Source organism: Takifugu flavidus, chromosome 12 (assembly GCF_003711565.1).
Source record: "Takifugu flavidus isolate HTHZ2018 chromosome 12, ASM371156v2, whole genome shotgun sequence".
NCBI lineage: Eukaryota > Metazoa > Chordata > Actinopteri > Tetraodontiformes > Tetraodontidae > Takifugu > Takifugu flavidus.
In genome coordinates, this window is record NC_079531.1 from 7,994,966 (window position 1) to 8,022,865 (window position 27,900).

The 27,900-nt window shown below is 43.1% G+C and overlaps 1 protein-coding gene across 4 annotated transcripts; it reads right to left on the bottom strand.

Moving 5' to 3' along the window:
• Positions 1–46: 46 nt before the first annotated feature.
• drd2a (dopamine receptor D2a) lies at positions 47–27,855 on the bottom strand. 4 transcript variants are annotated; one of them, XM_057049916.1, is made up of 9 exons: positions 27,736–27,855; positions 27,455–27,636; positions 14,110–14,420; positions 10,468–10,577; positions 6,800–6,936; positions 5,899–6,107; positions 4,487–4,573; positions 2,049–2,421; positions 47–975 (listed from the first exon to the last, which is right to left on the bottom strand). In XM_057049916.1, the coding sequence occupies exons 3-9, from the start codon at positions 14,386–14,388 to the stop codon at positions 779–781; spliced, it is 1,392 nt and encodes a 463-aa protein (XP_056905896.1). In that variant the 5' UTR covers positions 14,389–14,420; positions 27,455–27,636; positions 27,736–27,855; the 3' UTR covers positions 47–778. The 4 variants fall into 4 exon arrangements, with proteins under 4 accessions (XP_056905896.1, XP_056905895.1, XP_056905898.1 ...); XM_057049915.1 differs by having other exon boundaries at positions 27,455–27,843; XM_057049918.1 differs by having other exon boundaries at positions 14,110–14,370; positions 27,455–27,842.
• Between the last annotated feature and the right edge of the window lie 45 nt (positions 27,856–27,900).

Genomic DNA, 27,900 nt, shown 5'->3' on the forward strand with positions numbered 1-27,900 from the left:
TGTGCACACAAGACTAATACTGATATACAGTACATCTGGCACCTGGCAGCGTCTCATAACACAGTTTATTATTGATTCTTAAACATACATTTTATGAGACATCGAAGGGAGGGAGAGTGAGGCATGCACCACATTTCCATAGCAGGCATATGATCACAATTAATGCATTAAGAAAACCTATGTACAGCAAATAGCAATAAGATCAATATTATATTATTCTTTTTTATAAAATTGAAAATATGTGTATTGATATAGCGACACTATACAGCAATTAAAGCCTTTCGTTTTCAACACATACACACGCGCACACACACGCACACCGATCGTTTTAGCTTTGATAAGTTTTAAGAATAAGAGCTCATATAGTTGTTTTAACACTGCAATAAACACTGACTCGATATCTACCATCTGAAAGATATTATCATCATCGAAACGTAAAGGTACACACACAATAAATAGCCGTTTGCATGTGTCATTTACACAGATGGCTCCGTATGTGGCTAGCACAATTTTTTCAGAGAACAATGTTGGACTTTTCTCTGTGAAATGGGGCATCAGTACAGACTTCTCTTGTTTTACATTCACTGATATGAACCCCACCAAAGAAAAATGAAATTCACATCGACAGCCAGCATAGCTTCCAAAGAAAAAGGACATCTCGCCGCCACTCGCCGCCGCCTCTTCAGGAAAGCATCTTTTTGCCGTGTGGTGCATTTTCCTTAACAGGATGAGGTATTTGCCAGAAGCGAGGTCTCACTCGGACGAGCCCTGCCGCATTTCAGCAGTGCAAAATCTTAATGAACGCCTTCCTGAACTCCACGTTGAAGGTGGTGTAAATGATGGGATTCACGGCACTATTCACGTAGCCCAGCCAAGTGAAGGCGTTATACATCTCAGCAGGAACCTTACATCTTGTGCAGTGGGTGTTCAAGATATGGGTAATGAAAAATGGCAGCCAGCATATGATGAAGACACCTGAGGGGGAGAGAGGAAGAGAAGCAAAGGATTTCAGAAGAAAGACGGGCCGTGAAAACACATTATTTCTGCTAAGATTGTTGATTAGTCAAATTAAAATCAAAGGTCATCCGTTTCGTTCAAATATTAGAGCGAGCTGATGTGAAGATTCACTGTTCCATCGATTCAGTCAAGCTCCCTGAGCCTTCCGGAGGATGTTATATTTGCTTGTCTTGGCTTCGTCTCTTCTTCTTTCCTGATTGTTCTGGTTGTTGCCACCTGTTCTCTCACCTGCTGTCTCCACCTCGCTCATGTAAAGAACCTGCACTCTGAGCACCAGATGCAGTTAGCTTAAATTGAGCTTGTAAATCTGTCTGTGCTGCTCTTCCTAGGATAGTTTTCTCCATCTTCTGCCTCTCTAAACCACTTTCTTTGTTGCTTTAATGATTTTTTTAAACCATATTTTGAATTATTTTTATGCCTTGCGTCTTTTGATGAGCTCTTCTCTTGACTCTTTGCCCTATGGAACATCTTGACACAGGTTTTGTGTTTCTTTTGTGGAGTTGTGAGCACTGACATTAAATCAAATCCCTGTAGTTCTTTATGCTTGTCTTTGCTCTTCAATAATGTAGCAAAATTCATTTCACAGGCTAGAAAGTAGTTCTTGTCCAACGGGGTCCCATTAAGAATGCTTTTTAAAAAAATAATTAAATGTTTTTTGGTGCATTAAATGTTGTTTATCGTCAATGTTTCCATGAATTAAAACCGATCTAAATGCACCACTAAAATGCAACAGGCACAAAACGATTATTTCCCGTTGTCGCATCAGTGCCTGCCTGGTTTCCAAACCCTGTTTTGAGACTTGTCATCATGATTAAAACATAAACACAGGCAGACTAAAGAGGACCCAAGATGGCTGCCCAAAAAGGCGACTCGTGAGTCATAAAACAACATTTAAATTTCCCCCACTGATTTGTCTTGCCTAATTTGCATATTCAGATTGGGGTTTTTTTGGTAATAAAATTACTGTTCACCCTCAGAGGTGGTGACAAATCTGTTTTTATAAACGAGGGAGAGGAAGGGAACAGCCTTACCGAGGACGATAGCTAACATCTGAGTGGCCTTCTTCTCCTTCTGCTGGGAGATCTTCCTCTTACTCAAGGTCTTCAGGGAGGTCTGAGTCTTGCCGTTCCGCAGGGCCACAACAGGAGCTGGATTTCCCTGGGCCTCCTTGGTCGGATCTCCATTTTTCTCTGTTCTCTGGCCCTCCTCAGGGGGCGTGGGGGGCGTGGATGTGGGGCTGGCATTGGCTTTTGTGGACATCAGGAGCTGGTGGCTGGTGGCCGGTGTGTCTCCGAGGGCGCGCGGCTGTTGCTGTGGTGGTGGCTGCTTGTGGCTGCCGCCACTGTAGTTCAGTTCGTCCAGCTCCAGACCTTCTACTTCGTTCACGCTGTCTTTAATGAATATCTGCAACCATTGTAAATTTGATTTCAGTTAATTTATTTTAATGAATTTCCCATTTGAAGTTATTTCCCATGGGTTTACTGGACAATAAAGAATGTTCTTTAGAGAGAGAAGAGAATTTAGATTAATCTCATTTTTGTTGGACACTATCCTCAGAGTAATAAATATATTTTCTTGATACTCTAGTTGTTTCCTTAGGGTCGAATTGGAGTAGAATTGAATGAGCATGCCTCGAAATAGCTATCTTAACAACGCATTTCTTCAGCAGGGTGGGAATTTGTGGCTAATGTGGAGCAACCGTACATTTTTTAATATGTAATCAGGTGTAAATATGTGTGATCAGCTACAGTACGTGACTATAATGTATCAACATTACATTATGGCCTGCGATTACAAACATGCAAGAGTCTGTGACTCTTTACTACTGCTTCAATTCTGTGCATAGATTAACCGAACAAATATAACATCAATTTACATGTTTCTGAGCACACATGTGTGCACACGCAACACACTTATTAAGGAATAAGAATTGGATGCAAATTGGAAAATTCATCTGAGATAGTTTGTGTTCCATCAAGACTGGTAGAAACACTACTAGTGTCCGCTAAAGCTGACGCGACAAACACCCAGTCCTTCACCACAGCTGCTCCCAAATTTGCCCGGCCTAATTGTCTGATATACTCTCTGGATCAGCTGGAACAGCACGAGCAGGTGAAACGTTAGTTGTTCACCCTCAGATTTCCTGTCCTGACTTGACTTTGGTTGGTGGTGATGCTAATGAGGCAACGGTGCTCCTGGGAGCCGTGGCTCCACAACCATGGCGACGGCACCTGGATGCAGTGCAGCTGTCTCTATCTGGCACTCATTCTGGATCTGCAGGGACTTGTTGGAAAATGTGGCTCTAGAGCTTACCCGAGATTCGTACGTGGCTCCACGCACACCAGCAGTGATATCACTGGCCACCAGTTAACATCTGTGGATCCCCATTGTGACACACAAGGGCTTGTCCAGTGGTGAATGTGCTGTCATGAAGCCTACCTCTGCCTTTCCTGGCATACAAATAAACTTCACTCTCTCTGACGCAGCACAGCAAATACTGAGGCTGCTGACAGCTCGGTGCTCATCCTGCGAGGGACATGAATAGCATTCTTGCAAAAGAATGCAACTTAACCATTATCTGACCACAACGCCTTTGTGAGATGGGCTGAATACTTCAGGCACATTCGTAGTCCCCTGTGAGCTAAACCCCACCTAAACATTAGGAAGCAATCAGTTTGTTGTCCAACTGCCTTTTATATAGGTGCTGCCGGCACAACAACAATGATCCAAAACCACGCAGGAGTCCTCCTCTGGCTGGCTGAGATTTAATCTGTGCTTCTGCAGCATGAATGTAGCATAGCGAGGGCTGCACTTGCTTCTAAGCCAGAGCCCTTGCCATTAATAAATGCTGCGTGTTGCTCCTCTAGTCAGGTCTCCCCAGAAAAAGTAGCGCTTCATCTTCAGGCAGAAACTGTACCTGATGAAACATCCATGTAATGTCACTGCTCACACCTGCGGCGTGCTCTGTGAATCTAAGCAGGAAACGTATCAGCCTGGATGTCAGCATGGGCCTCGGCACCCATAACTCATTCCAGTTCTCACCCTTGTAGGCGAGGAAGCAGTTAAAAACCACTCTGTGTGTTTGCCATTGTGGCTTGCTGATGGTTAACAACTCTACTTCTGGAGTCCTCACCACAGCCACCTTCAGCCTCATCCTCCTGGGTTCCATCATTGCCTACTGGTGCTGCCTGGGAAATGGTGCCAGAGCTTCCAATCGGTTGTTCCACAAACAGAACATGGAAGCATCCACAACAACAATGATTGCCATTCCTCAGTGAACTAACAAAGTCCTTCAAAAGTAAGTTATTAAACATAGTTGGAAATCTACTGTCAGTATTTTATTTTTGATTCTCCAAACCAAATAAATAAACATGCCCGAAAAATGTTCACATTTGACACAATCGACAGACGACCAGCACGAGTGAAGACGATTTTTAAAAGGCGGCAGAAAAAAAATAAGAGCACTCACCACTTTCTTTTTGTTGACAGGAAAACTCCCATTAGACTTCACAATCATGGTGCACAACCTCACATCCTCTGGATGAGTGCACTTATCCTGACATTTAAAAAACAAAAAGTGTCGTCAGCAAGGGCAGGTTCCAAAGTCAAAGCACAGATGATGAACAGGCTCTCTACACTAAGGTCCCCGCTGTCCTACGGGGTCAATTGAGGCTTTGTCAGGCGCCAGCACAGGAGGCTGTTTAGCATCTACCGCCGCAGTGAGCTAACATGGCGAGACTGTCTATCATTCATTGTAGAAAACTTGTGTCACCTTGGGGAAATTACAGTTAGACCCCCCCCATTTTAAACTGTGGAAAACTGCCTAAAAGAATCTACACAGACATCTTGCCTAAAACACAAAAATACGACACTAACCGTCCTTTGTCTGTTCTCCTTTTTTTAATTTTCTGGAATCCAGACTCATGAGTCACGATGCCGCTCCACATCAAATTTTGATGCTCTCTTTTATTCAACCTTATCACTCCTTTCTCTTTCAACCCTCATCTGTTTGCTTCAGTCCGTAAATTCGTGCAAATAATCTGTCAGGATTATTCTGGTGAAGACATGTTCAGGTAAATCTGATAAACCAACACCTTTTGACTTAATTACCTTTTTTTTATTGAACAACGCCTCTGTTTACATTCTGCCCCATTAGGTTTTTATGGGCTCTTGTCGATGCTGTCCTTCCTTGGACCTAAATTTATAGCCATGTACAAAGCCCGTACATGCATGAACATGAGTAATTCATGACGCTGTCTCGGGAGCGTTCTACTCGGGTTCCTGTGTGCGCCCATAGCGTTACATATTGTTGCAGTAAAGTCAATAAGCACAAAAGCAGGAAGGTCGTTCACAGGCCAACGTAACTAAAGACTGGAAGCATCTTACTGCAACGTGCCGGCAGACCCGAGATGAAGATTAAAATTGGTCTTCTAAGTGAAGGCATTTATGACGGCAGTTTAGATAATAGGAGCAGGAATGCAAAGATTGCTTCATGTTCAGCAGAGTGTTGACCTTTAATCTATTGTGCGCTCATTGTGTTTTTCAGTGAAAATCAATTACCTTCCTGTCTGCGTTTGGCTCTTTACAGTAGGGTGCTACGTAACATAATACCCGTTCAAAAGCCCTCCAATTGGTTCGAGAACGTCATTGATTAAAGGTTCGTAAAGAAATAAAACTGAGTCTGCAGGTTTCTCTGTGGCGAACAAGGCTAACGCCACGCGCTGATGGGATTTAGGTATTTAAATCCAGTTGGAGGCGAAGTTTTCTGTGTGAGGGTGTGCTGAGCTTCACTAATCCGACCCCGACGAGTGGAAAAAAGCAGAATCTTGAGGAACATTTTCTTTGTGCAATGTGGGCTCAACAAACACGGCAGAGACTGACCTTCAGCGAAGTGGGGATATCAGGATCAGCGGCCTGACAGAGCCGCTGTTTGGGTTTGGTGTTGACGCGTTTCCTGCGCTTCCTCAGGACCACGTAAATCTGTACGTACACCAGCAGGGTGACGATGAAAGGAACATAGAAGGACACGATGGAGGAGTACACCACAAAGGCTGGATTGGCGATGAAACAGAGGGACTGGTCACGAGTTGCTGTGAAGACGAGCAGATAGCGCGTGAATATTTCCAACTGCACTTTTTCTTCCATCACTATGTAAAATTTCAATAAAAAGTTTGACTTTCTTTACAAACGTATAAGCAGTTATTCATATTTAATCATTTTTTGACCGTCTTTATCATGTTCGCAAAATACTTCTATTCCAACTTTTTGATGGTTCCTGAACCTATCGTTGCATTTAACAACACACTGTTGGTGCAGAAGTGTTCGTTCTAAAGTCTTTGAGAAGATCTTGAAACCAAAGACTTGGGTCCCTTTTGAATCAGCGCTAAAGGTTGAGCCCAAACGTGACAGGAGGTGAGCCACACCAGCCGGTCATCAATGAGTCTGACAAAAACCTCGATCCATTAATCTGAGAATCTCGCCAGCATTCAGCTCTAATCCTCTGTTCAGTGAGCAGTGGCTTTGTGAAATAAACACAAAAGGATCAGGGCTCTCTTAAACATCAAACATAACAGTTGGTCCTAAAGTTTATTGGTGATTTGGCAACTGCTAATCAATTTCTGCAAGTGCAAAGCAGATTGGTAAACCCCATGAACATAAAAATGGGCACATTCGAGTAATTTTAAGTATAGACATGTGTTTACAGGGCTGTTTATACACCCGAGCGTACCGTGAGTGCATCACTAAACAAAAACAGCAGACGTGTCTCTCATTGCCGTCTCACCTGTGTTATTGAGGCCAAACAACAGAGGACATGATATGGCGAAGGACAGCACCCACACCACCGAGATCATGACGGTGACCCGTCTCCTGGAGCTGTAGCGTGTGTTGTACAGCATCGGCATGGCAACCGCTGTGTAACTGTAAAGAGGGAAGAGGGGTCGTCACAAACAAACAAAAATAAATAACGACATAGGAAAAATACAGCCGGCCTCAATGATCCAGAATCAAACGAGTTAATGAGTGATCCAAACCAGGAATTGTCGTCCCCGATCAGACCCTGTCCTGCGGTGGACCGGCCCTAAAAGATGGCTAAAGGATTAAAGGAGGGGAATGTTGCTCTTCTCTTACGGGTATGATCTAATCATTTAACCTTGCTGCGTTCGTTAACCTGATTAGCTGATCATGAACATCAGCAAATGCAACGCTGCTCACAATGGCCCGCACATCCATCCTGCTTCCTTTGTAAGTGTGAGAATAGAACAAAGCTGCCTTTGGCTGGCTGAGAATAGAACCCACTGCACTAAGTTAAGGACAAGAAAAAATGATCTTTCGCCGAATGTTTGCATTTGGGTCCACATGCTGTGGATGTACAACCAAGTGCACATCCAGTCCAATTGGGGGGCTGGATGTGCACTTGGCTGCACAGAGGCTGCACGCTTGAATTTAAGGCTAGATGAGACACAACGGGGAGATGAAAACACAGTGTTATGGGGAAGTAGAAAATTGGCTGTCTTATGTTTTTTTCATGACTTCAGCTAGTGATGATACCATTGAAGAGAAGACTAAGGTCAAATGACCAACATCCTTTGTTTGGTCATTCAAAGCAAACAAAGGTTATATTATTATTAAAACCAGCATAATTTGAATGTACTGTTTGATATTTAGTGATTTGGCTTTGAAACAAACATGCAGTTCCTCAGATTACAGCTGTCCATGCAGCCTATTGTACAGTTTTAATATTTTGTTGTTATAGCCTTGATAGCGAGAGTTCTACAACATTTTACTCAAAATGTTTGCAGAGAGTCATTGACAAAGCCATTAAAATGATCAGTAAGTGCCCACTACACATTGAGCTTTGACATTTAATAAAGGTGGAAGAGCTCTGGTTGGCATTTCATTGGCCAAAATATCTTTGCAGCGGAGCAGAGCAGTTATTATTGGTCATGGTGTCAAGATTTACGACCTCCTGGCTTTACGTGGGAGAGCAGGTGGAGGGTTCGCGCCTGAACGCAACAAGCGTCTCTGCCTTTTGTCACATCTGGTTACCACAAAGTCAGAGCTGACTGTATTGTCATTGGGAGGGCAGATTAAGATAATAGTATTAAAGAAGTGATAATGGGACACGACCCCGAGGAGCCTGACAGACGATGAAATGTTCAGACACCCATTTGTCATTTTCTGCTCCAAAGACCTTAATCACCTGTGTGAAAATCAAGGCTGACGAGGTTCCATCCAGCAAATTTGCCCTTTTGAATAAATGTGGGTCGCGTTTATAGCCTTTATAAAGGTATAAATATTAACTTTTTCACACGTTTCAGAGATTTCATGGATGATCCTCACAAACCTAAATCTGGCTGCGGCCCAATTCATGCGTATGATAGCGCCACGTGTTTGTGCATGTTTTTGCTTGAGGATTCATTAACGACAGCATTTTATTAAAAGTGCGTCTGTGTTTTTCCACACATAACCTGGCACCGACGCCCTCGCAGTGAGCAAGGAAAAAATAAAAAATCCAACATTTCCGGCATGTTTTTCACATTGAACAACAGCGATGAGAGCTTCAGCTGATAGCCAACCAACAAACCTTTGCCTTGCATGAAACAGGTCAAGAGGACTTGTTGACGCTGAAAAAAACACTTTGCCATTACATTTAAAAAGGTCAAAGTAGAGGTCAGCGCCACTAATGGCCTCATTGTGATAACGGCGCACTTAGAAACGGGTGAATGGATAAAAATTCATTAAAACTTCCCCATTTTTGTGGGGTTGGAGGAGCTTTTCTCTGTAATTGACACTGCTGAAATGAGAGTTGTTTAGAGCTGAATGGATCTCTGTGAGCTGCAGCAATAGTTTGCTGAAGAGCAAATTTCCTCTCGTTATCAAACTGGTCTTCATGTAATAAAGCTAAAGCTAAAAGTAGCATTTGTCCAAATGTGTCAACCTGCTTGCACTGTCATCACTGTCCTCTGAAATATTCTACGACCTGTTGTGAGTGAAAGCTTAATGGGGAAGTGTCCTCTGGGTCCACTCAAAACAATCTGCTTTTGGCAACATAATTGGAGTTCTGTTAAACTGCATTTGGCAAGTGTACACTCACATCACCTCCCACACAAAAGTCACGCTGTCTTTGCTTTATGTGCTTCTTCTATAAAAAGAACGTGAGCAGCTGTTAAGGCTGGTCTTTTTAATCATCACTTGGTGTTGAATAGGAACAAAAACAGAACGGAGCTTTTCAGCTTAGAACTTTTCTAAATCAGCATCGGCGGCACAGACAACGTGGTCCTGACCCACTTTTCACAGGCTATGCGCACAAGCAGGTCCATAAATAACATGTAAATATTACATTTGTCGCTTATTGCTTTATGGAAGACACACCAACACTCACCAATAAGGTTGTTTTCGCCACATGTGAGAGACATTTGCATCCTGATTCAATCGCTTGGGCACCAGGTAAACTGTGACCGCGGTGAATATTTATGTCGTGTGTGGATGTAAAATGGAAAATGCAGTCAAGCGGAAAATCAAGTGCAATGAAATCAAGGTGGAAATATGAGAAATTTCTTCCACACAGCTTCTCCACAGTCATAGCTTGTAGCATTAATTCCATCTACTTTCTGCTGAAAGGTTGAGCTTTCGGGCCCTTCAGACCGGTACCGTTCCACCATTACCCGGGCATAAGTTTACCGAGATGCTGCCATTAATCATTCCTGTAATTATTTTTGGATATGGTGATGAAACCGGGACAAGAAAGTCCTGTGTAAAAATCCAGGGGTTTGCTTCCTTAAATAGCTGTGTAATTTATGTATTTCTGCCACATATGCAGCGTTTATGGCACTTTCCTTGAAGTTTAAAGCTGCTTTTTCCTCTTTATAGTACATCTGCTGAATAACTAACACTGACCAGAGATAACATTAAAATTCATTGCACAAGGACCAAGAAGTGATATTTTAAATGAGTTATTTACATGAAATGCCCACAGATTCCCTTTTCAATCTGTGTGGCAGAAGTCATTCTGAAATTGAGATTCAGAGTGAGATTTTTTTTTTCACCCTAGACCTGATAAATTGGTTCAAAAGGCTACACGACATATTAGCATTTCAGCAAATTGATTTGTCCGGCTGCATTCTTGCTTTGATTGATTTACGGCTTTAGCTGGAAAAGATTCATCACTCAGGATTGAAAACACAACAAGATATTTTTAAAAAAAAGGGTTATTGTATAATATTAATGTTAGAAAACGAATGGAGGGAAACAAAGAAAACACTGAAAATGTAGCTAGTCATGCAGAAAAAGGGTGTGTTCAGGGTTTGTGCGTGCATGCCTCGTGCAATGCCTCGACCGTGCTGCAATTTAAGGGTAGCAGGTTACTTCTGTTATTCAGAAGATAAAGACTTCCATTAAAAAATCCATGCAGGAAGCATGACAGGGAGGACAAACAACCTGTGAACTCACCGATCAATGCTGATGGCACAGAGATTGAGGATGCTGGCAGTACACATCATCACATCCAGAGTGACAAAGATGTCACAGTGGATCTTGCTAAAGCGCCACTCTCCCACCACCTACGAGAGAAAAACTCCATCAAATGGCAGCTTATAGTGACAGTCAACACAGCACTTGATGTCCTTTCGCAAGATAAAGCAGAATTATTATATATATTCCTGCTATAGGAACTGGCTGCTTATAATACATCTACATAGGAAATCACAGAGATTAGAAGAAAAAAGAAATGGAAGAATAGTTGGGAAAAAAACACACACAGTAAAACCACTACAATTTGAATACTAATGTAACATCAAAAGGGACAAGATGGGGCTCATTAACCCAGTCCTACCAGCGGTAAGCCCTGCCAGGTTTTCCTTCCTACCAGGTCAGCAACAGCTCTCACCTGGGATCTAGTTCCTGGTTTTCTACTTGGTAGGGCATTTAACCCAGCTGGATGATGGATCAACTAGGACTGGATTGGAACTATCGGAAGCTGGAAACTAATACCAAAACAGGATGTACCCCACCCCTCGCCCAAAGGCAGCTGAGATAGGCTCAAAGCCTCCCTGTGATCCCGCTAAGAGCTAAAGTGGTAGATGTTGCATAGATGGATGAAAGAAGGTAACAGTGGAAGAAGAACTAGGAGCCATGATGACGGATGAGGCCTTGCGATAATTAAAGGTTTCTTTTTATTATTTAAATAAGATTTAATAGATTATTTAACATTTTAATCAGCTTTTAGCAGATGAAGAAACCTCTACTTCATGTTTAATATCCAACAAAATTCAAATTTGTTTGCTGTTTATATTTTTTAACAATAAAATCTTTTTAAATATAAATATGGCTTTAAACCCCGCCATTATACACAGTATGCATGTATGTATTACATGTATTTCAGTGGAAATGCAAACTCACATTACATGTAGATGGAGTGGCTCAGCACCTTTTGTGACGTCACTGACACGAGTGCGCGTGTGAACACAGCTGATTAACACCAAACGCTGTCAGCGTGCTCTCGAGTCTGCAGCCTTCAGCTGAAGTCGTGATTCAGATGTATTCGTCTTCCTCTGTTTCCGTCTCATCTTGTCAGACCCCACCAAGAAAGATCATCAGTGATGCTCTGACACGTCCACTCCCGCCCACCCTGTCTGACACTGCATCTGTCCCCCCCTTCACTCCCCGTCACACAGGAAAGGGTAAGAGATTCCTTTATGTCGCCAGGGTCTGTTGGGGGATGGTGCAACGCTGCACTGGTCCGTTCACGTCGGGGCCGAAACGCTTTTTATTCAGAGTAAATTGCCTTTAACAGCAGAACTATGCTCCCAGTGAGAGTTTCACACTTCCCTCTCCTATATTCTCTCTATTTCCCCAATTTCAGGTGTCAATTTTGTATCACAGCTCTTGTGCAACTCAAGATTAAATTCTGATTCCATTTGCAGAGGTGATTTAAAGTACATAATTCCCTTAAAATGGGTAAAAATTGAATCCGATATGCTTCCACCACCATTATTACTGTTACTGCTAATTCTCCATATAGTGACACCATTTGAAGGCCATTTTCTGCTTTTGTTGCCACGGTTGCAAATGGACCAATACAGTGGACATTTGCACAGACAACAATCTCAAATTAAAGATATCGTCAAGAGCTAATGATTGATGGTCTACTGAGTAACATTGAGAAGACATTTTTAGCCATTAACCTCTGAAGCAGGAGCAGCAGAACCCCAACTGATGCAGGAAAAGGTTAAAATTATAATAATCTATGTCGTGTTTGGTTTTCAGCTATATTTCATCTGCACTTAATCCACGATGAAACCTGAGTGAAAAAACACGTTATCATCGATTATCATTATCTGTTCAACACCTACAGAGACAGACGTGACTATGATACAGATAATATTCCCACGCTGCCCTCGGTACGCTCTTTATCTCGGATTGTTGGTACCAGGAGTTCCTCGTTTTTATCATATTGTTGCTGTAAAGATCAGTCATGTCTGACAGGAAGGTGCGGTATTTCATCTTAATTCAGGATTTAATGCTAAAGGGCAACATTGTCCTGTCGTTGCGTCACAGCAAAAAACAAAACAAAACAATTCTTTTGAGATGAATCAATTCTTAATCGATTTTAATGAATCTAAATGTGGAGATTAATGGTGTAAAGTTTATTTTAAACATGTTCCTCTTCAGGTAGCAGTCATTTCCTGACAGATGTTGCAGTCTGTTTCTTTCACATGGAAACCTCGTCTCGTCTCATAATCAATTCCAAGGATCTTAGCGAAACAATAGCCGAGTCATTTTGTTAATGAGAAAATTCAAGCTTTTCTAAAATAAGCAGGCAAACGTCTATAATTACGCGAAATCCATATTATACTTCTCACATTGCTGGAAACCCCAGTCATTCCCATTCTTAGGGGAATTTATTTACTTTTCAGAAGCCCAATATTATGTACTGATTGGACAAAATGACCACATAGATGTGAGCGCCGGTCTGCGCTGTCTGAGCCACAGAAACTTCCGCACAGCGTAAGCTGTACTTTTGCTTTGCGGATAATAAAATTGACCCGTTGTCATGGCACTGCATCCGCAGCATTAGCAGCTGCAGCTACTGATCAGCGGGGCTTAACTATATTCCTGTTCCATATAGAAATTCCTGCAACCGTCGGCCAGTAAAGGTCCTGTATCACTGACTACAACTGTCATGTGTCAATTCATCAGCTGCTCTGCACTTTGCTGGTGCGTGTAATAGTAATAAATACAGGAATCTACCACAGATGTGGCAGGAAAGAAAGCAAGTCCTCTTAAACTAATAAAGTTGCAGTTCAGGGGTGACAAATCACCTCCCAGTGCAGCGTAGCAACGATGGATGTACACACTGTAATCCGATCGGAGGGATAATCATCATAATTCACCGGGACATGGGGGCATTAGTGCGCCCATAGACGGAGATTGCTGCCTGACCTTAAGAGTTGTTGGGAATAAATGAGCAGACTGACTGAAGGAACGAACAGGAGCCAGGGGATGAAGACTTCCTGCCTGTTATTGAGCCGGTGGATTAGAAACTCTTCCTTGTCAAGTTGTACAAGTTTTGAACTCTACAACAAATTCATCAGAACAACGTGGGCTCAACAGAAATATGTAAAAAGAGTTTTCTTCCTGACAGACCTGATTTTCCACCAAGAGCCCAACGCACGCGTGAAGCTATCGGATTTGCGTCTTACATGTTTGTGCTATTGACTCGTATCACCTGACACCATAGAAATGAACACGTCAAGGCTGATGAAGAGTGCACTGGAAATACTGATGTCTGTCTTTCGACACTGTGCTGTGTGGTGTTTTACAATTTTCCCCTCTAAATGCAACAAAAACTTATGCTCTTTTTGAAGTGGAGAGAGTAATACACATAACTCCACATACTCCTTCGTCGTCTTATAGCGCCATTATTTTTCTTTCCTTTTATTCTCTTCTAAGGAATGAAGAGAGAGAAAATAGGCACATGCTCAGGAATAGCATCAGCTCCACAGCTCATCAGCTGCTTTGTGTTCGTTCTTTTCTAGTATGAACAAAGAGCAAATGCGTTAATGTGTGTGTGTGTGTATGTGCGCACATTACCTCCAAATAGACGACCCAGGGCATGACCAGCGTGGCCACCAGGAGGTCGGCGACAGCCAGGCTGACTATCAGGTAGTTGGTGGTGGTCTGCAGGGCCTTCTCCCTGGATACGGCCATGCACACCAGCACGTTGCCGAAGACAATGACGAAGATGAGCAGGGTGAGCAGCATGGCATAGTAGTTGTAAGGGTGGGTCTCGTCTTTAGTCGTCTCATTGGCGCTCCACGTCCCGTTATCGAAGATGCTGTCATTGTAGGCATACTGGGTAAAGACATCCATTAGCTGTGAGTGATGACGGCCAAGAACGGGCCCTGCAGAACACAACACGGGGCCAAAGCCGGGTTCAATGTACCGTGGATGTTTGGATGCTTTTCATATATAACAATCATACTTGGGTACTTGGGTATTTCATTTGCTCTGCTGCTCGATAACAGGAAGAGTGTATCGTTGTTTTATCGTCTTGCTGAGGCGATCGTTACGGATGGAACGCTGGAGCACCGTCAAGGCATGAAAGGATTCCGCCTCTGTGCACGTGTGCCGCAGGATGTCACCGCATCAGCCAGATCAACAGGAACGGGCAGTATGCTACATGTGTTGACAATCACCCCACACTATCTTGCAGTGAGGCTAAATCACACATGACTGGGATGACATGAACTATATCTACTCATCATCTCATCACACCCACTCGTGCACTACTGCCAGCATGATGACATTATGTTGCCAGTCTATCGAATAATCATTATTCCCAGTTATGCTCAGATTTATTACATTTTGAAAACTTAACTGAGTTCTGTTTCAAGGGGTTTATTTCGATAGTCTTTGTATATACGCTACGATACATGCAACTTCCCTACACATCAGAGTCTTCCATTTTTCACCCACAGAGATCTTTGATGTTAAAGCTGCAAGCGGATCAGCAGGTGCTACCCAACCGCACTTCCTTAGCAGATGCACATCCAGGTGCTGGAGGAGTGGGTGGGTATAGAGAAAGCATACCAAAACAGTTTTTGACTACTCAACCCGGCAGTTTCATTACCGTCAAGGAAAACGGAGGAGCCGTCCTTTCCTGACAGACAGGCCCTTAATTAGCAGCATTGTGCAGGATAAAATGAAGCAGCCTATCAGAACAGACTTGATGTGTCTTTTGTGCATCAGTGATAGCAGAAAAAAAGAGCCAGGGAGCAATCTGGTGACTGTGATGGAGGATTTATGACCAAAAAATACAAGTAAATATACTTGAAAAACGAATACTTGTTGCTAATTAATATTAGGGTAGAAATGTTGTGTTGAGAAAAACTATAATCTGCCATCAATGAAAGTCCTGCCCCTACATTTTCCCTAAAAATCAAACAAACATGCTGTCAGTTGCTCAGTATCAAAAGTATCAAAGAACGTTCACCAGAGCTAAAATCTGCACAACAGATTTCAGCTCTGGTGATATTTCAACCTGATCACCATCAAGAAATGTATAGATTCTACAATGTTACCATCAAACATTTTTGGAAGTGATGACAAAAGCATTTAACAACAAAAAAGAAAAAAAATAGATATTTTTTCTAAAAAGTAAATAATAACTAATGATAAGAGCAATAGGAGCTATTCTCAACAATGAACAGACTTTGAAACCCTTTATTTGCTGCAAAGGTCACTGTCTACACTGACCAGTAATATTCTGCTACATTAGACGACCCCAGACGGGCGAAACAGCGAATCTTTGTCCTGAGGTTAAAGTGATGATGCTTGAGCAACGCGAGGCCATCTGTGCTCCTTCTGCTCAGCACACTGTACATAAAGGGCACTTAACTGGTTTTCTTTTAAAAGGCGAGTCCTGGCAAGCACCCTCGCTTCTTTTGTCTCCCTTTCTTCCGTAGTAGCCGCTGGTCTTAAAGCTGGTCTTGAAGTATTCTCAAATACTCAGGTGATGCACAGAGCTAAATTCTTGACATTGTCTTTTGCTACCCAAGAAATTATCTCCTGCGGCACCGATTCAATTATGGCTTTTATAATATCCTGCCTGTTTTGGCTCAGATTTTGCTGTCAGGTCAGTTGTGTGTGATTCAGGGTTAAATAAAGCTAAATAGAGATACTATTACGGGACACAAAGCACAGCCGCAGTCAAAGACCATGTACTTTACGTGCACCATTGAGCGACTTTAGCTCACAGAGTTTGTCAGGGACAGTCGACAGGCTTAACGGTTTAATTGATGACAAAAGTTACCAGAGGAGGGCAGAAGAAAGCCTCCGCTCACACAGAAGGGATATAGAGGAACCAGCAGGAGGGGAGAGAAGACAAGGAGGATGATTGTTCCTGTAAAGATACAAGCAGTGCTCTGAGGCAGAACGCTCCCTGTTCGCCCCGTAGATGCCCTATGCTGTCTAATCCCATTTATTTGCCCACTCTGTTTCCCCTTTACTGTATCTCATACTGCTGGAAGAAGTTGACCCGCTGGTGCATCTAATTCTTTTGCTGTTCTTTAAAGACAAAACCTGACTTTAATAAAGCCTTTTCCTCCACTGTGGGGGTGCAGCGCAGGATCGTACTGAGTAGATATCTGAAAATGCTTTTTGATGTTTGAAAATGGCCATGAAAACCATCACTTAGAGACAGAATGCAAAATAGATTTGCTTTTGGTGTTTTGTCTAATCTTTGTGGATTCTCTTTGTTGCTCAAATGAACAAAAGCGGTTCTATGAAACGCATGCATGGCCGTTAAAGACATGTTGTCAGGCTGATAATGATGTTTTGGTAATTAGAATTTCCACTGTCTTTGTGTATTTGTTGGGCCTCTCAACGCTGTTTCTGAGTCCGGAGGATAAACAAATTAGAAAAAACATGAACCGTTTAAAAGCTGCCCCCATGTGAACCCTCTGCCAGAATTGCTCATTCTTTAAAGTTCAGTTCTTCCCCCAAAGGAATCCCTCCAATGCAATAAATCAATAGAATATCTTGAGGAAAAAAGGACAGACAAATCAAACCAACTCTCTGTTAGCTCAGATCTAACCCACTTTCTCATCTCCGTGCACAACTGTATAACTTTGTGGACATGCTGCCATTAGTCAAAAACTTATCTAGCTGGTTGTTCTTTGAGGTGCTCCTTCTCCTGCTGTGCAAGAGAGAAAACCCACTGCTTCACTAATAAAGCCAAGAAGCTACAGTTTATTTGAAGAAATGAAAAGTTTCCTGGATTAGTAATGCATGACTGATGGGAATGGGAGAGTTCCAGTAAATGTGAAGTAAAGAAAAATTGGTTTTTCAATGAACTATTTGCAAACATGATGCAAAGCAGTCAGGAGTTCAGACTGGCCTGAATATTAAACTTCCCAACAACAGCCTGAACAAATAGCCTGGACCACAAAGGACCGGTTTAGCAACAGCTCTGTGGATGTCTGAGTGTTCCAGCCAGATCTTTGACCTGAGCCCAAACAAATCTTAGAATGTCTGTCCACCAACATCCAAACATCAGAGGGTCGACAGAGGAGAAGGGCAGAACTTCCCTACCTCTAGGTATGCAAAGCTTCACAGCCAAGAAGACTGGAAGCTGCATTGTGGGTAATTTTGGATTGTACTCCAATGAAATACTCTACAGGGTGAGGCAGCTTTGTTGAACCTTCCTGTAGGGTGTGCTCCTCAATCCAAAATATTGCAAATGACTTAATAATGCACAATAGAACAAGAAGCAACTGAACCGTTTCTTACTCATTAGAGATGTATGTTTCTTTAAATTGTGGGTAGTTAGGGTGGAATGCATGCAGCTTGCAGGCACAGAGGTAGTTGGATCTAAAATGTCGTACTGTGCAGGAGCCTCAGCAGCATTTGATTTCATTTGTGGATCGATACACTCTTGCATCATCAAGGGTTGAAAAGCTACAGAGATCGAGCCACTTCGCCTTGGTTCAAAGTGGCGAGACTGAGTCCACAAAGCGATTAAGTCACAGGTAAAACAGTCAGCGGCAAGACATAAGGTCAATAAAGTTAAAGAAACATACCTGAGCAAGCGCTGGGTTGATTTGACAGAGAAAAAACAAACACAAGCTGAAACAGAGGGATTTCAGGTAGCCGTGACACCAAATGATTGACTTTGAGCTGCTTACTGTGCCTAAAAAACAGTCAGAAGTGTTTGGTTTAAGGATGCGAGGTGAGATGAGCTACATTTGACATGGAGATAACTAAACCCTGACGCTGCAAATCACCGAGCCTCTCAGCTGCTCCAAAGCTGGGCCTCTATCTTTGAGCCACAGCGACAGATTTGACACGTTTTTATCATCCTGCAGCTGTACCTGTGACCCCACCTGGGGTGAGAGGACACGCTGTACGCAGGTGGACAATATTACGTGTCAATTTGAGCCATAAAACTATTAATGAGGCAAGAAAAGTGAAGTATAAAACTTTAATTCAGAGAAACCTGTACTGTACAAATGCAGAAGATAAAGATTGTCTCTTCACAGAGCTGTTAGTGGGCCATTAGGAGCCATTGTTTCAGCTTACGTTGGAGTATGAAGAGAAAGATAACTAACGTTGGAGTATGAAGAGAAAGATAACTAACGTAGACATTAAACAAAATGAGCTTCACAGCAGTTAGCTGCCAAATTTCTATTCTTGTGCAAAACAGTTTTTTTTGAAAGTGCGATTGCAGACAAACGATCACATTTATCGTTCTCTTATCTCAGAAGTTGTGCGTTCCTACGCACCGACACAGTCGCCCAGCACACAACTGGAACTTTAGCTTCAAAGCAGAGTTTACAATCACAACCAGAATGCGAATCAACCCGGAGGGCACTCGCGATTTGTTTAGACAGATGTACCGGAGACAAAGCAATGCTAAAATTATACAAAAAATCTGCTGCCCCCGCGGCACCGTTTACTCGACTAATAAAGAGGGAATGTGTGTCATTTATTTTGGCTCTGGCAATTCAGATATTTTGTATTGCTAGGAAACAATAGTGCATGCTTTTGGCAAATATAACAACTTTAAGACAATAGTTTAAGAGTGAACCGCGGCTAGATTTCAATTAGGTTCCTGTCATGCAAAAGCTAGTGGCTGGAAGTCCCAGCATTTGTTACCTTGGAGACAATCCTCACCCCCATCACACAAAGAGCTGCCGGAGTAAGGGTCAGAATGTGTTACATATTTATATATTTTCAAGGTGGCTGTTAGTTGAGGCCTTAATCCATCATGTTTGTTCCACTTGGACAGAGGTGGTTTCCTAATCTTTCCTCAAACCCTTCATTTTGGCTCCTTTCTGCTTTGGATTATGCATTTTTTGGTGAAGCATGATGTTGGCCCTGGGAGGTGCTGATTAGGACTCTTTAAACCCCCTTTCCACATTATCATTTTCTGATGACTAATACTCTTCTTTCTATATATAATTGTGCAAATTCTTCCGGTGGATATGATAAAATCCTGAAAGTGTGACATAGTTCGTTGATATAGTATAAGCTGCACAAAGCTAGCGATGAAAATGGAGCTGGAAAGACACATCAATCCAAAAATATCAAGAAATATAATCTTTGAGAATGGAAGCATTTAACCATTAAGAAGAACTGCTGCATTTTTAAAGTTACTTTTTATACAGCGTTCCCCCCTCTGTTAGAAAGAGGATTAGGGTCACTCAGGTTTAGCATCATTTTGCTACAGTTGTTAATCAAATAGTAGTCCATAAACACTGCAATTTGGAAAAAGCTGTCGATGTAGCATGTAAGTGATGCGCCGTGGTTCATGTCAGCGGATCACAAACACCAGCAGCTGGAGATTTAGCTCTCATCGGTTCTCCAGTTAGGCAATGTAAGAGCCAACAACGTATACTGGTGAATTGTGAGCATTTGACCTATCCTGGATATAAACCTTAAATAGCACAACCTCTCTCTCTACCCACAATCTCTCAGTCTTATGTCTAACCACAAACTCTTATTCCCAGGTGACCCCGGCAGTGATCTCTAAAAGCGACAGGCATTATCTAGCTCCCCTGGATTTCCACACTAGTGACAAGGCTTTTTGCTGCAGACTGCCTGGCTCCCTCGAGTCCACCCCCAAAAAACAGATAAGCTACACAAGTGAGGATGTTTGAATTGGAGTCAGGCGCAAGACGGGTTTCTCTTTCAAGAAAATGTTGACACTCGTGAGCCTCATGCAACTGTATTTTACCATTTATTGCAGATGTGCTTTAGAAACACTGTTAGAATATAACTGAAAAAGGAATTCCTTGCAAGTGTCACTTCCATTCCTAACCCTCCCCTGTGCGCATTTCGAGATTTTGACGGATGTTTCAGCCTTTTGCTAGTTTCGGCATGCTAATCGCACCCAGGCGCAAACGCAAAATGAGTTATTAGTGTGTGCTAATAAAGGCTGGAGAGACACATTTGGTGTGTCATTCTTTTCTTGCGGCGTAAAATCTTCCTCTAAGCTGGAGAGGAAGTGAACCTTAAGCTGATGGCTCTCTGTCAATACTATTAGAGTGTTTGATTTGGCCATCTGATCTTTGTCTTCATCCTAATGAGTTTTCTATCTGCCGGCCCTCTTAGTTGCCATGCTAAAAATCACCCGTGCTGTTAAAGTCGATGGCTGCCCACCCCCCCACGGCAGTAGTATGCCGTCACATCCTGCAGAGGGTGTGTGCAGCTATGACTTCAACACAGCACACTGACGTCACATCTGTGTGATTAGAGGTAGACTCAGTTTACTGCAGTGAGATGTGGAAATATTGGCTCAATGTGGCAGATGAAAGGGAGCCAGGATCTGTTCATGCTGCTGGAACTGGGAAGCAGAAGCAAAAGTTTGCACAATGGAGGAGGAAGGCGTGTGTGTGTGTGTGTGTGTGTGTGTGTGTGTGGGGGGGGTCATTCATTTGATTGGCACGTGCAATAAATTGCAACACTTTAGAGGTCGGAGCTTCCACTGACGGGGAGCTGCTCATCGAGGGATTACTGTCAAAAGACGAGGAGAAAGCCAAACATCAAGGCAACCTCAAGACAAGACTGGGGGGGTGGGGGTGGGGTCACAAAGCAATGACTGAGGAGAAGTGACACCCATAATGCAAAAGGCCTTTTCCCAATGCACCTGCGTTATTAATAGTGGGAAGCAAAGTTTATTAGACAGGGAATCGCAGGCATTATCTGTACTCAAATCAAGCTGTCAGGGGAAAGCAATGGTAGAGCTGCAACCGGCTGAAAGAGTTGGGGGAGGATGAGGAGGATGAGGAGGATGAGGAGGAGGAGGAGGAGTTTGGTGGATCCAGCCCTTTAACGCTCTCATTAGGTTGCAGGTAAGCTCAAGCCTAACAACCAGTCGTGTCTCTAGTGAGGCAGCATGCTGCACACTGGCTGATTCACCATTAGGCATCGCGCAAACACACACACACACACACACACACACACACGTACGCACGCAAACACACGCATGAACACTCACAAAGGAATAGATGCAGCGGTGCACATGCACAAACACACACACATATGCGTACGTAGGTAAACACACACACGTGAACACACACAAAGGAATAGATGCAGAGGTGCACGTGCACACACACACACACACACACACACACACACACACACGTACGCACGCAAACACACGCATGAACACTCACAAAGGAATAGATGCAGCGGTGCACATGCACAAACACACACACATATGCGTACGTATGTAAACACACACACGTGAACACACGCAAAGGAATAGATGCAGAGGTGCACGTGCACACACACACACACACACTCACACACACACACGCGCGCTTGAACACACACAAAGGAATAGATGCAGCGGTGCACATGCACAAACACACACATATGCGTACGTATGTAAACACACACAAAGGAATAGATGCAGAGGTGCACGTGCACACACACACGCACACACACACACAACTTGTGACACCATCTGAGCCCATATTGATACACCTGCTGCTGCTGCATGTCCCTCCATCCTGATTCATTCATAAACCACCGTCTGCTGCTTCCATCACATAAATTAAGAGCGGAGACAAATAAGAAAACCTAAAAGATGCACAGCTGCCTTCATTTCCAGCAGTTATAACATCTACATTGTAACAACTCCACAATAATTATCATCGCCTGTGAATATTTCTTGCCTAACTTGGTTGTTCTATGTACATGATGTTGGGTTTTTCTCCTGTAGTCATGGCAATGGACAGGAACAGTCACAACAAGCAGCAGCACAGGCTGGACCACAAAGTTTTCTGACACGTCACCAGTTATTAGAGGGTAACAACTGTAACTACTTTAATGATTCTTCATTCTTGACTGTCAGAGTTTGGGTTGCCATGGTTGCCTGGCATGGAGATACAGTCCTGGCTATTATGGTTCAGATCAGGAAGTGCTGTAAGCAATCAAACAGTCGGGGTTTGCTTTTAAATTGAATAGAAAAAGTGAACAAAATAAAACTCCAACAGACAGTTTTTAGCCGGTTGACTTTGGGGAACTTTAAAGGCGACTTATCTTGGAGGCAGCCAGCAGAATTCTCAAAAGACTTTTATCTTCAGAATTTTTCAAAAGGACAGCAGGACTAGTCTAAGAGATATTCTTCTCCCAGTAAAGAGGCTGAACAGAATATGTCAAAGTGATTCACATGGCTGGACTTTGTGCTGCTATATACATGAGTGAGCCTAAAATGCAGCCTTTAAGTGATCATTACGTTAACTGAAGGCAATGGTTGCCGTGGAGCGTCTGGGATAGCTGGCAGCGAGCCTTGCATATGAGCAGCCACAGACTCGGGGTTTTGGCCCATTGTCCTCCTGCAGACCCTGAGTGCACCCGCTAGAGGCCTTATTCTGATCTTCTGCTAGAGAGCCTCATTTATTTATCTATCAAAGCAGGTGATCCAGGTCCTGAAGCCCCACACCACCACCACCACCACCACCACCATGATGGACCTATTACTGTCATGGAGGTTCACTTCAGTATTTCTCAGGCGAAACCTGCTGTTCTTTACATGTGGTTCTGGGTTCCTTTTTGTCATCTGGGACCAGTTGCTGAAGAGCTCTTGATGCCATTATGATGGGAAGCCGCTCTTGAGGCCGTCCGTCACCGTTCCAAGTTTCCTCCATTTGCGGATAATCATTCTCTCTGTGGTTCACTGGACTCCCGGAGCCTCAGAAATGATTGTGTACCCCTTTCTAGACTGATAGAGCTGATACTTTCTGGGATATTGCAGACTCCTTCTCTTTGGCTGAATGCTTCTATCTAAATGATTTCTTCATTCAGATGATCCAGCCACTGAAATTGGACTCAGTTTTCCAAAACGATGCGATCGATCCCGTTTATAATATGATTTAGCAAAGCTTACATTTGAACAAAGGGGCAGAAACGTTTGGAGAAATTTAATCAAATTTAAAAGCTACACTTTAAAAACTAAATAAATGTCTTTCTTCAGAATAATGGGAGCAACCTTGCTATTTTATGATACCTTAACCTGTGGCTGATGGTGCAGGTTTAATCTGCACTGTGGGAGTATTGGGTAATGGAATCTCCTCAGAATTTTGTCTAAAAGCATAGAAAACTCACATTCTTTTGATTTGTAAAGACTCCACCACTAATTATTTTAAAGCTGTGTTCATTTAGAGATAACCATTGGCGAAGAAAGCCTGACCATGGGCAACAATTCATCAACGCTGGTACCAAAGGTTATACTGATGAGAGGCTCCATGTTCACTTTGTTCAGCAAACAAAAGAGTCTCAGACTTGAGGAAAATGTCAGGGAAAACACTGAATGTCTCTTTAGGAAAACCTTGACTTTAATTTGGCGGTCAACAGAAGTTGGAAAAAAAAGGTGTCCAACATGACTCACGAGTCAACTCACTTCATCTCCCAACGACCTTTCAGATTTTGGCCTTTGAAAAATTGAGAATTGTAAACAGAGAGAAGCTCTTCCTGTAGCGCTGTGGATTTGTTTTCCTTCAGGTGCTTGGAATTCCTCCTACCTGCCCCAATCATTTATAGAGTCATTCCGGAACGGAGTGCCCATGTTGATTTTTCATTCTTCAGGCCAAAGGCGCTGCATGGCAAGACAACTGGGAAGAGATCCAATTCATCCAGTCTGTTTTTCCTTTAGCCAATGATCTTTGTTCTTTCTTGTTCCCTAGGTTCATCATATGCCTGCTGTGGCGGGTTCATCCACGCGGCTCGGTTCACCCTGTGTGGATTCGGAAGACGGTTTCTGAGACACAACGGTTGATTTATAAAAAGCTGTGAACAGCAATGGCTAATTAAAATCTCCTATGAGAAACACACACACACACACACACACACACACACACACACACACACACACACACTCATATTTCTGTCTTCCATAGACATAATACAGTAACCAGCTTCTTACGCTCTAACCAATCCCAACTAACCCTCTAACCCTGATCCAAACCCACATCTAACCTCAACCTTAAAACCAAATCTGAACCCTAAAACAGTCCTTTGATGTTGTGGGGACCAGCCAAGATGGCCCCACTTGTCCTCACTTTGCTAGTAGAAAGAGTAATGTTGTACTCAATATGTAACAAATACAAACACACACACACACACACACACACACACACACACAGATACATAGACACAGACAGGGCTGATGTCCTCTGACACTGAAGTCTAACTGCAGGTAAAACGATTTCACACCTCAAGTGTGTGCATGTATGTGTGTGTGTGTGCATGTGTTTTCAAATCAATCATTTTGCATGTATTTATTGCCAGGCAGAGCTGCAGAGCTGCCTGTCTCTTCTGGCTTTTAACGCCCAGAACCACTTTGTATATTTGCATGCGGCTGTATTTGAAAGCCACACGGTCTCCATCTCAAATGCTCACAATGCAAAATCTCACAATGCATCACATTAAAAAGAGTTTGTCTTTTTTTAATTGCTGATTTGGGAAAATGCTGATTTATCTGTTTTGGCTACACAAACTGTAGTGCTTCTCATCTTGGATGTTGGCTGCTTTGAGAGGAAAAAACTCAATATGTCACCTGGTTTGTACATATTGTAACATGCCCGAGCAAGCAGCTGGTAAATGTATAGTAACAGCACTTAGCTGAACACATATGGTAACACTTCATTTCTGGCACTCACAATAAAAGTGTGTGAGCATAATTGCCACTTAAACAATCTGTACAATACAGCAAGAGAAAGCTACTGATGACGTTCAGGGTATTGCTTACTAGCCATACATAATGCACCATCATGTTTAAATATGAACAATGGAGATCAATAGGTAGCACAGAAGCACTGGGAATGACAGAGGGAGCGACTGGCTAACATGTCTTTCTTAGCACGTGTAGCTGCAACATGGAGGATAACCGGATCCTGAAGGCTTTGGTATTGGCTGCTGGATCTAATTGGCTTCTCCACTCACTTTCAGTGATCACAGTGGATGCCCTCCGGTCCCCGGTGTGTTGATGTGTTTCAATCAGGGACGGGTTTAGGGATGGAGAGAATGTAGGTCAGTCCAATACATTTGTAGGAAGCCGATACAGTTAAATGATTTGGTCGTCGAAACAGGAGAGCTGCCTTTGATGTACATTTACAGGAGGAGCAGAGGAGTGTTGGGGACACTCGTGTCCTTTATACCTCATGTGCAATTTTGACTGCATGTCCAATTTTGAATCTTGCATGGAAAACATAGAAGCATTCCTCCTTTCCTCCACATAATATTCATCCATGTAAAGCTCAGCTGAGCTCTGCAATGATCAGTTTTTCATTTAGTATGGGCTGTTTCTTCGACTTTCACACCGCTGCGTGTGCACAAGACTGCGCAAATCCTCGTGAATTTTTCAGGAGCATCTTAAATTACACGTGTTGGCAAATGCAGGGCAGATGACAATCAACTGTAAAAGCCTTTTATTTACAGTGTTTTATCATTTTTTCCCCTCAAAGATGAAACACCTTACACCTAAATATAAACGTGTTTACTAAAATGACTGTTTGGTTTTGGTATATTGTGTAGATTGGGTCCTAAACTGATCTGCTTTTCACTGGTCTCAGCCCAACACAAATTGAAGTCCTGACCTTGAATTATCAACAAAGTGAAAGTAAGACACATATCTGCATTAACAAACACTTGTTTGGGTTTGTAATTGAATTCAGGCCGTGATTTTGTACTTTGGTAAATCCATGCTCTCTCTCTTTTTCTCTCTCTCGGGAGCGGTGCGTTGAATATAAATGTCACTACAGGCGATAATAATCTTCCTTTCCTGCTTAAAACCCCGCATAATCCCCCACAAATCAATCAATGGCCACATGTGTGCGTTTTTCTAATGGATCCGCGTGTTTGCGCACACAAGGCGTCTACGGAATGCGTGGCTGTTGATTCAGTAAAGCTGTCAAAGAGTCACACTTGATGGGGCAGCCGTGGAAAGGCTGTTTTCCTCAGGGTGGAGCAGAGATGTATGCAGATGCAGCCAAAGGACGCGCAAAATGTCACTGAAGCATCCAGTGTTCCACACTTCGTCTCCGAACGAGCCGATCATTCTTCTTCCTGCATATTTTGCTTGACATGAACAACCTGGTATTGCTTTTCCTCTTTATTTCATGACTGCACATATAGCCATCCCTGCTTACCGAACAGCTGCTCACTTGGATTTTTTTTGTTTCTTCGTAACAGCTGTTATTTCCAAATGAACAGTTAAGTAGAAAGTAAACGTTAACATCCGGAGAGGAAATAAACATTAAAGTTCCAGGGCCTGGAGCCATTCCAGCTAAGAGAAAAGCGACGCCGGGCTGAAGTTCAAATCCCGACAAGGTCACTGTCACATTTTCTGACGGGAAACTGCCACATCCACATCACGACACTTCTCACGGATGTTCCATCAGCTGTCGCGAACTTGCTAAAGTCGCTCGGTACTGATAGGAAACGGGATGGGTCGCGCACGGAGCGCTGCCCGTGGACAGACAACTCAGCAGAATTCACACCTGAATGACACAAACACCATATTCCGCCCAAACTGAAATCTTAGAGCCATGTTTGCTGCGCCGATTACTGCGAACCAAACCGGATATTTGCACGCTGACACTTTTACACCAATAAGCATCAGCTGATCAATAATGTAAACAGTCGCCTTTGCTACTTCCGACACGCGTTCTGAAAGCGTGCGTTTACAAACGCGCGTTTCGAAGAAGCGAATAGTCTGGCATGAATCAATTCAGCATCAAAGTTACACCGACGTCTGCCATCTAATAAACTGCATCACCTTGATTTTAAGTAGGTGATCATAACGAACACTACCTGCGTAGTGAAATCTGTTTGTGGAATCTGTTTCGAGCTATATTTAGAACCCACGAACCATAAAAATGCTTTTGTTTTACTGGGTTCTTCATTATGAGGGGGGAAATTATTCTCTTACCTTCACGCCATAAGTTTGACTGAATCTTTGTTTTTATGGGCACCGACTGTTAATTCCAAGAACATCCACCGTTAGCTCCCCGTGGTCTTGTTTTTCCGTGTACATTGTTTACTCTCCGTGGATAAACCGAGTCGGCGCAGCGACTCCGGTGCGCGGCATTTCGTAGATGGTGTCAGGATAAACTGCGCCAAAGGGAGCCAAAGAGAGAGGACCTTCAGCTAAAAAGGATATATCAGAACTCTTCTAAACAACAAACTGTCATCCTTTCATTCTTCATAAACCTTTTTCTTCAGTTTGGAGGTAAAGCTTGTCAGAGCGTCCGCTTCTGTAAGCTTTACGCACGGACTTCCCTTCGGTAGTGAGAGAGGCAGGAGATGCGCGGACTGTGAAGAACTATGGAAAAATCAAGGCGGGGTTAATCGACAGGGATGTGTGTTCATTCACCG

What these genes read in the sequence shown, in the direction of transcription:
- drd2a (XM_057049916.1), bottom strand. Translation starts at nt 14,388, where the DNA reads ATGGATGTCTTTACCCAGTATGCCTACAATGACAGCATCTTCGATAAC. An exon ending in GTTTGGCCTCAATAACACAG is followed by an intron (nt 6,108 to 6,799) that starts GTGAGACGGCAA and finishes TCGTCTTCACAG; the next exon opens with CAACTCGTGACCAGTCCCTC. An exon ending in ATATCCCCACTTCGCTGAAG is followed by an intron (nt 4,574 to 5,898) that starts GTCAGTCTCTGC and finishes TTTAAATGTCAG; the next exon opens with GATAAGTGCACTCATCCAGA.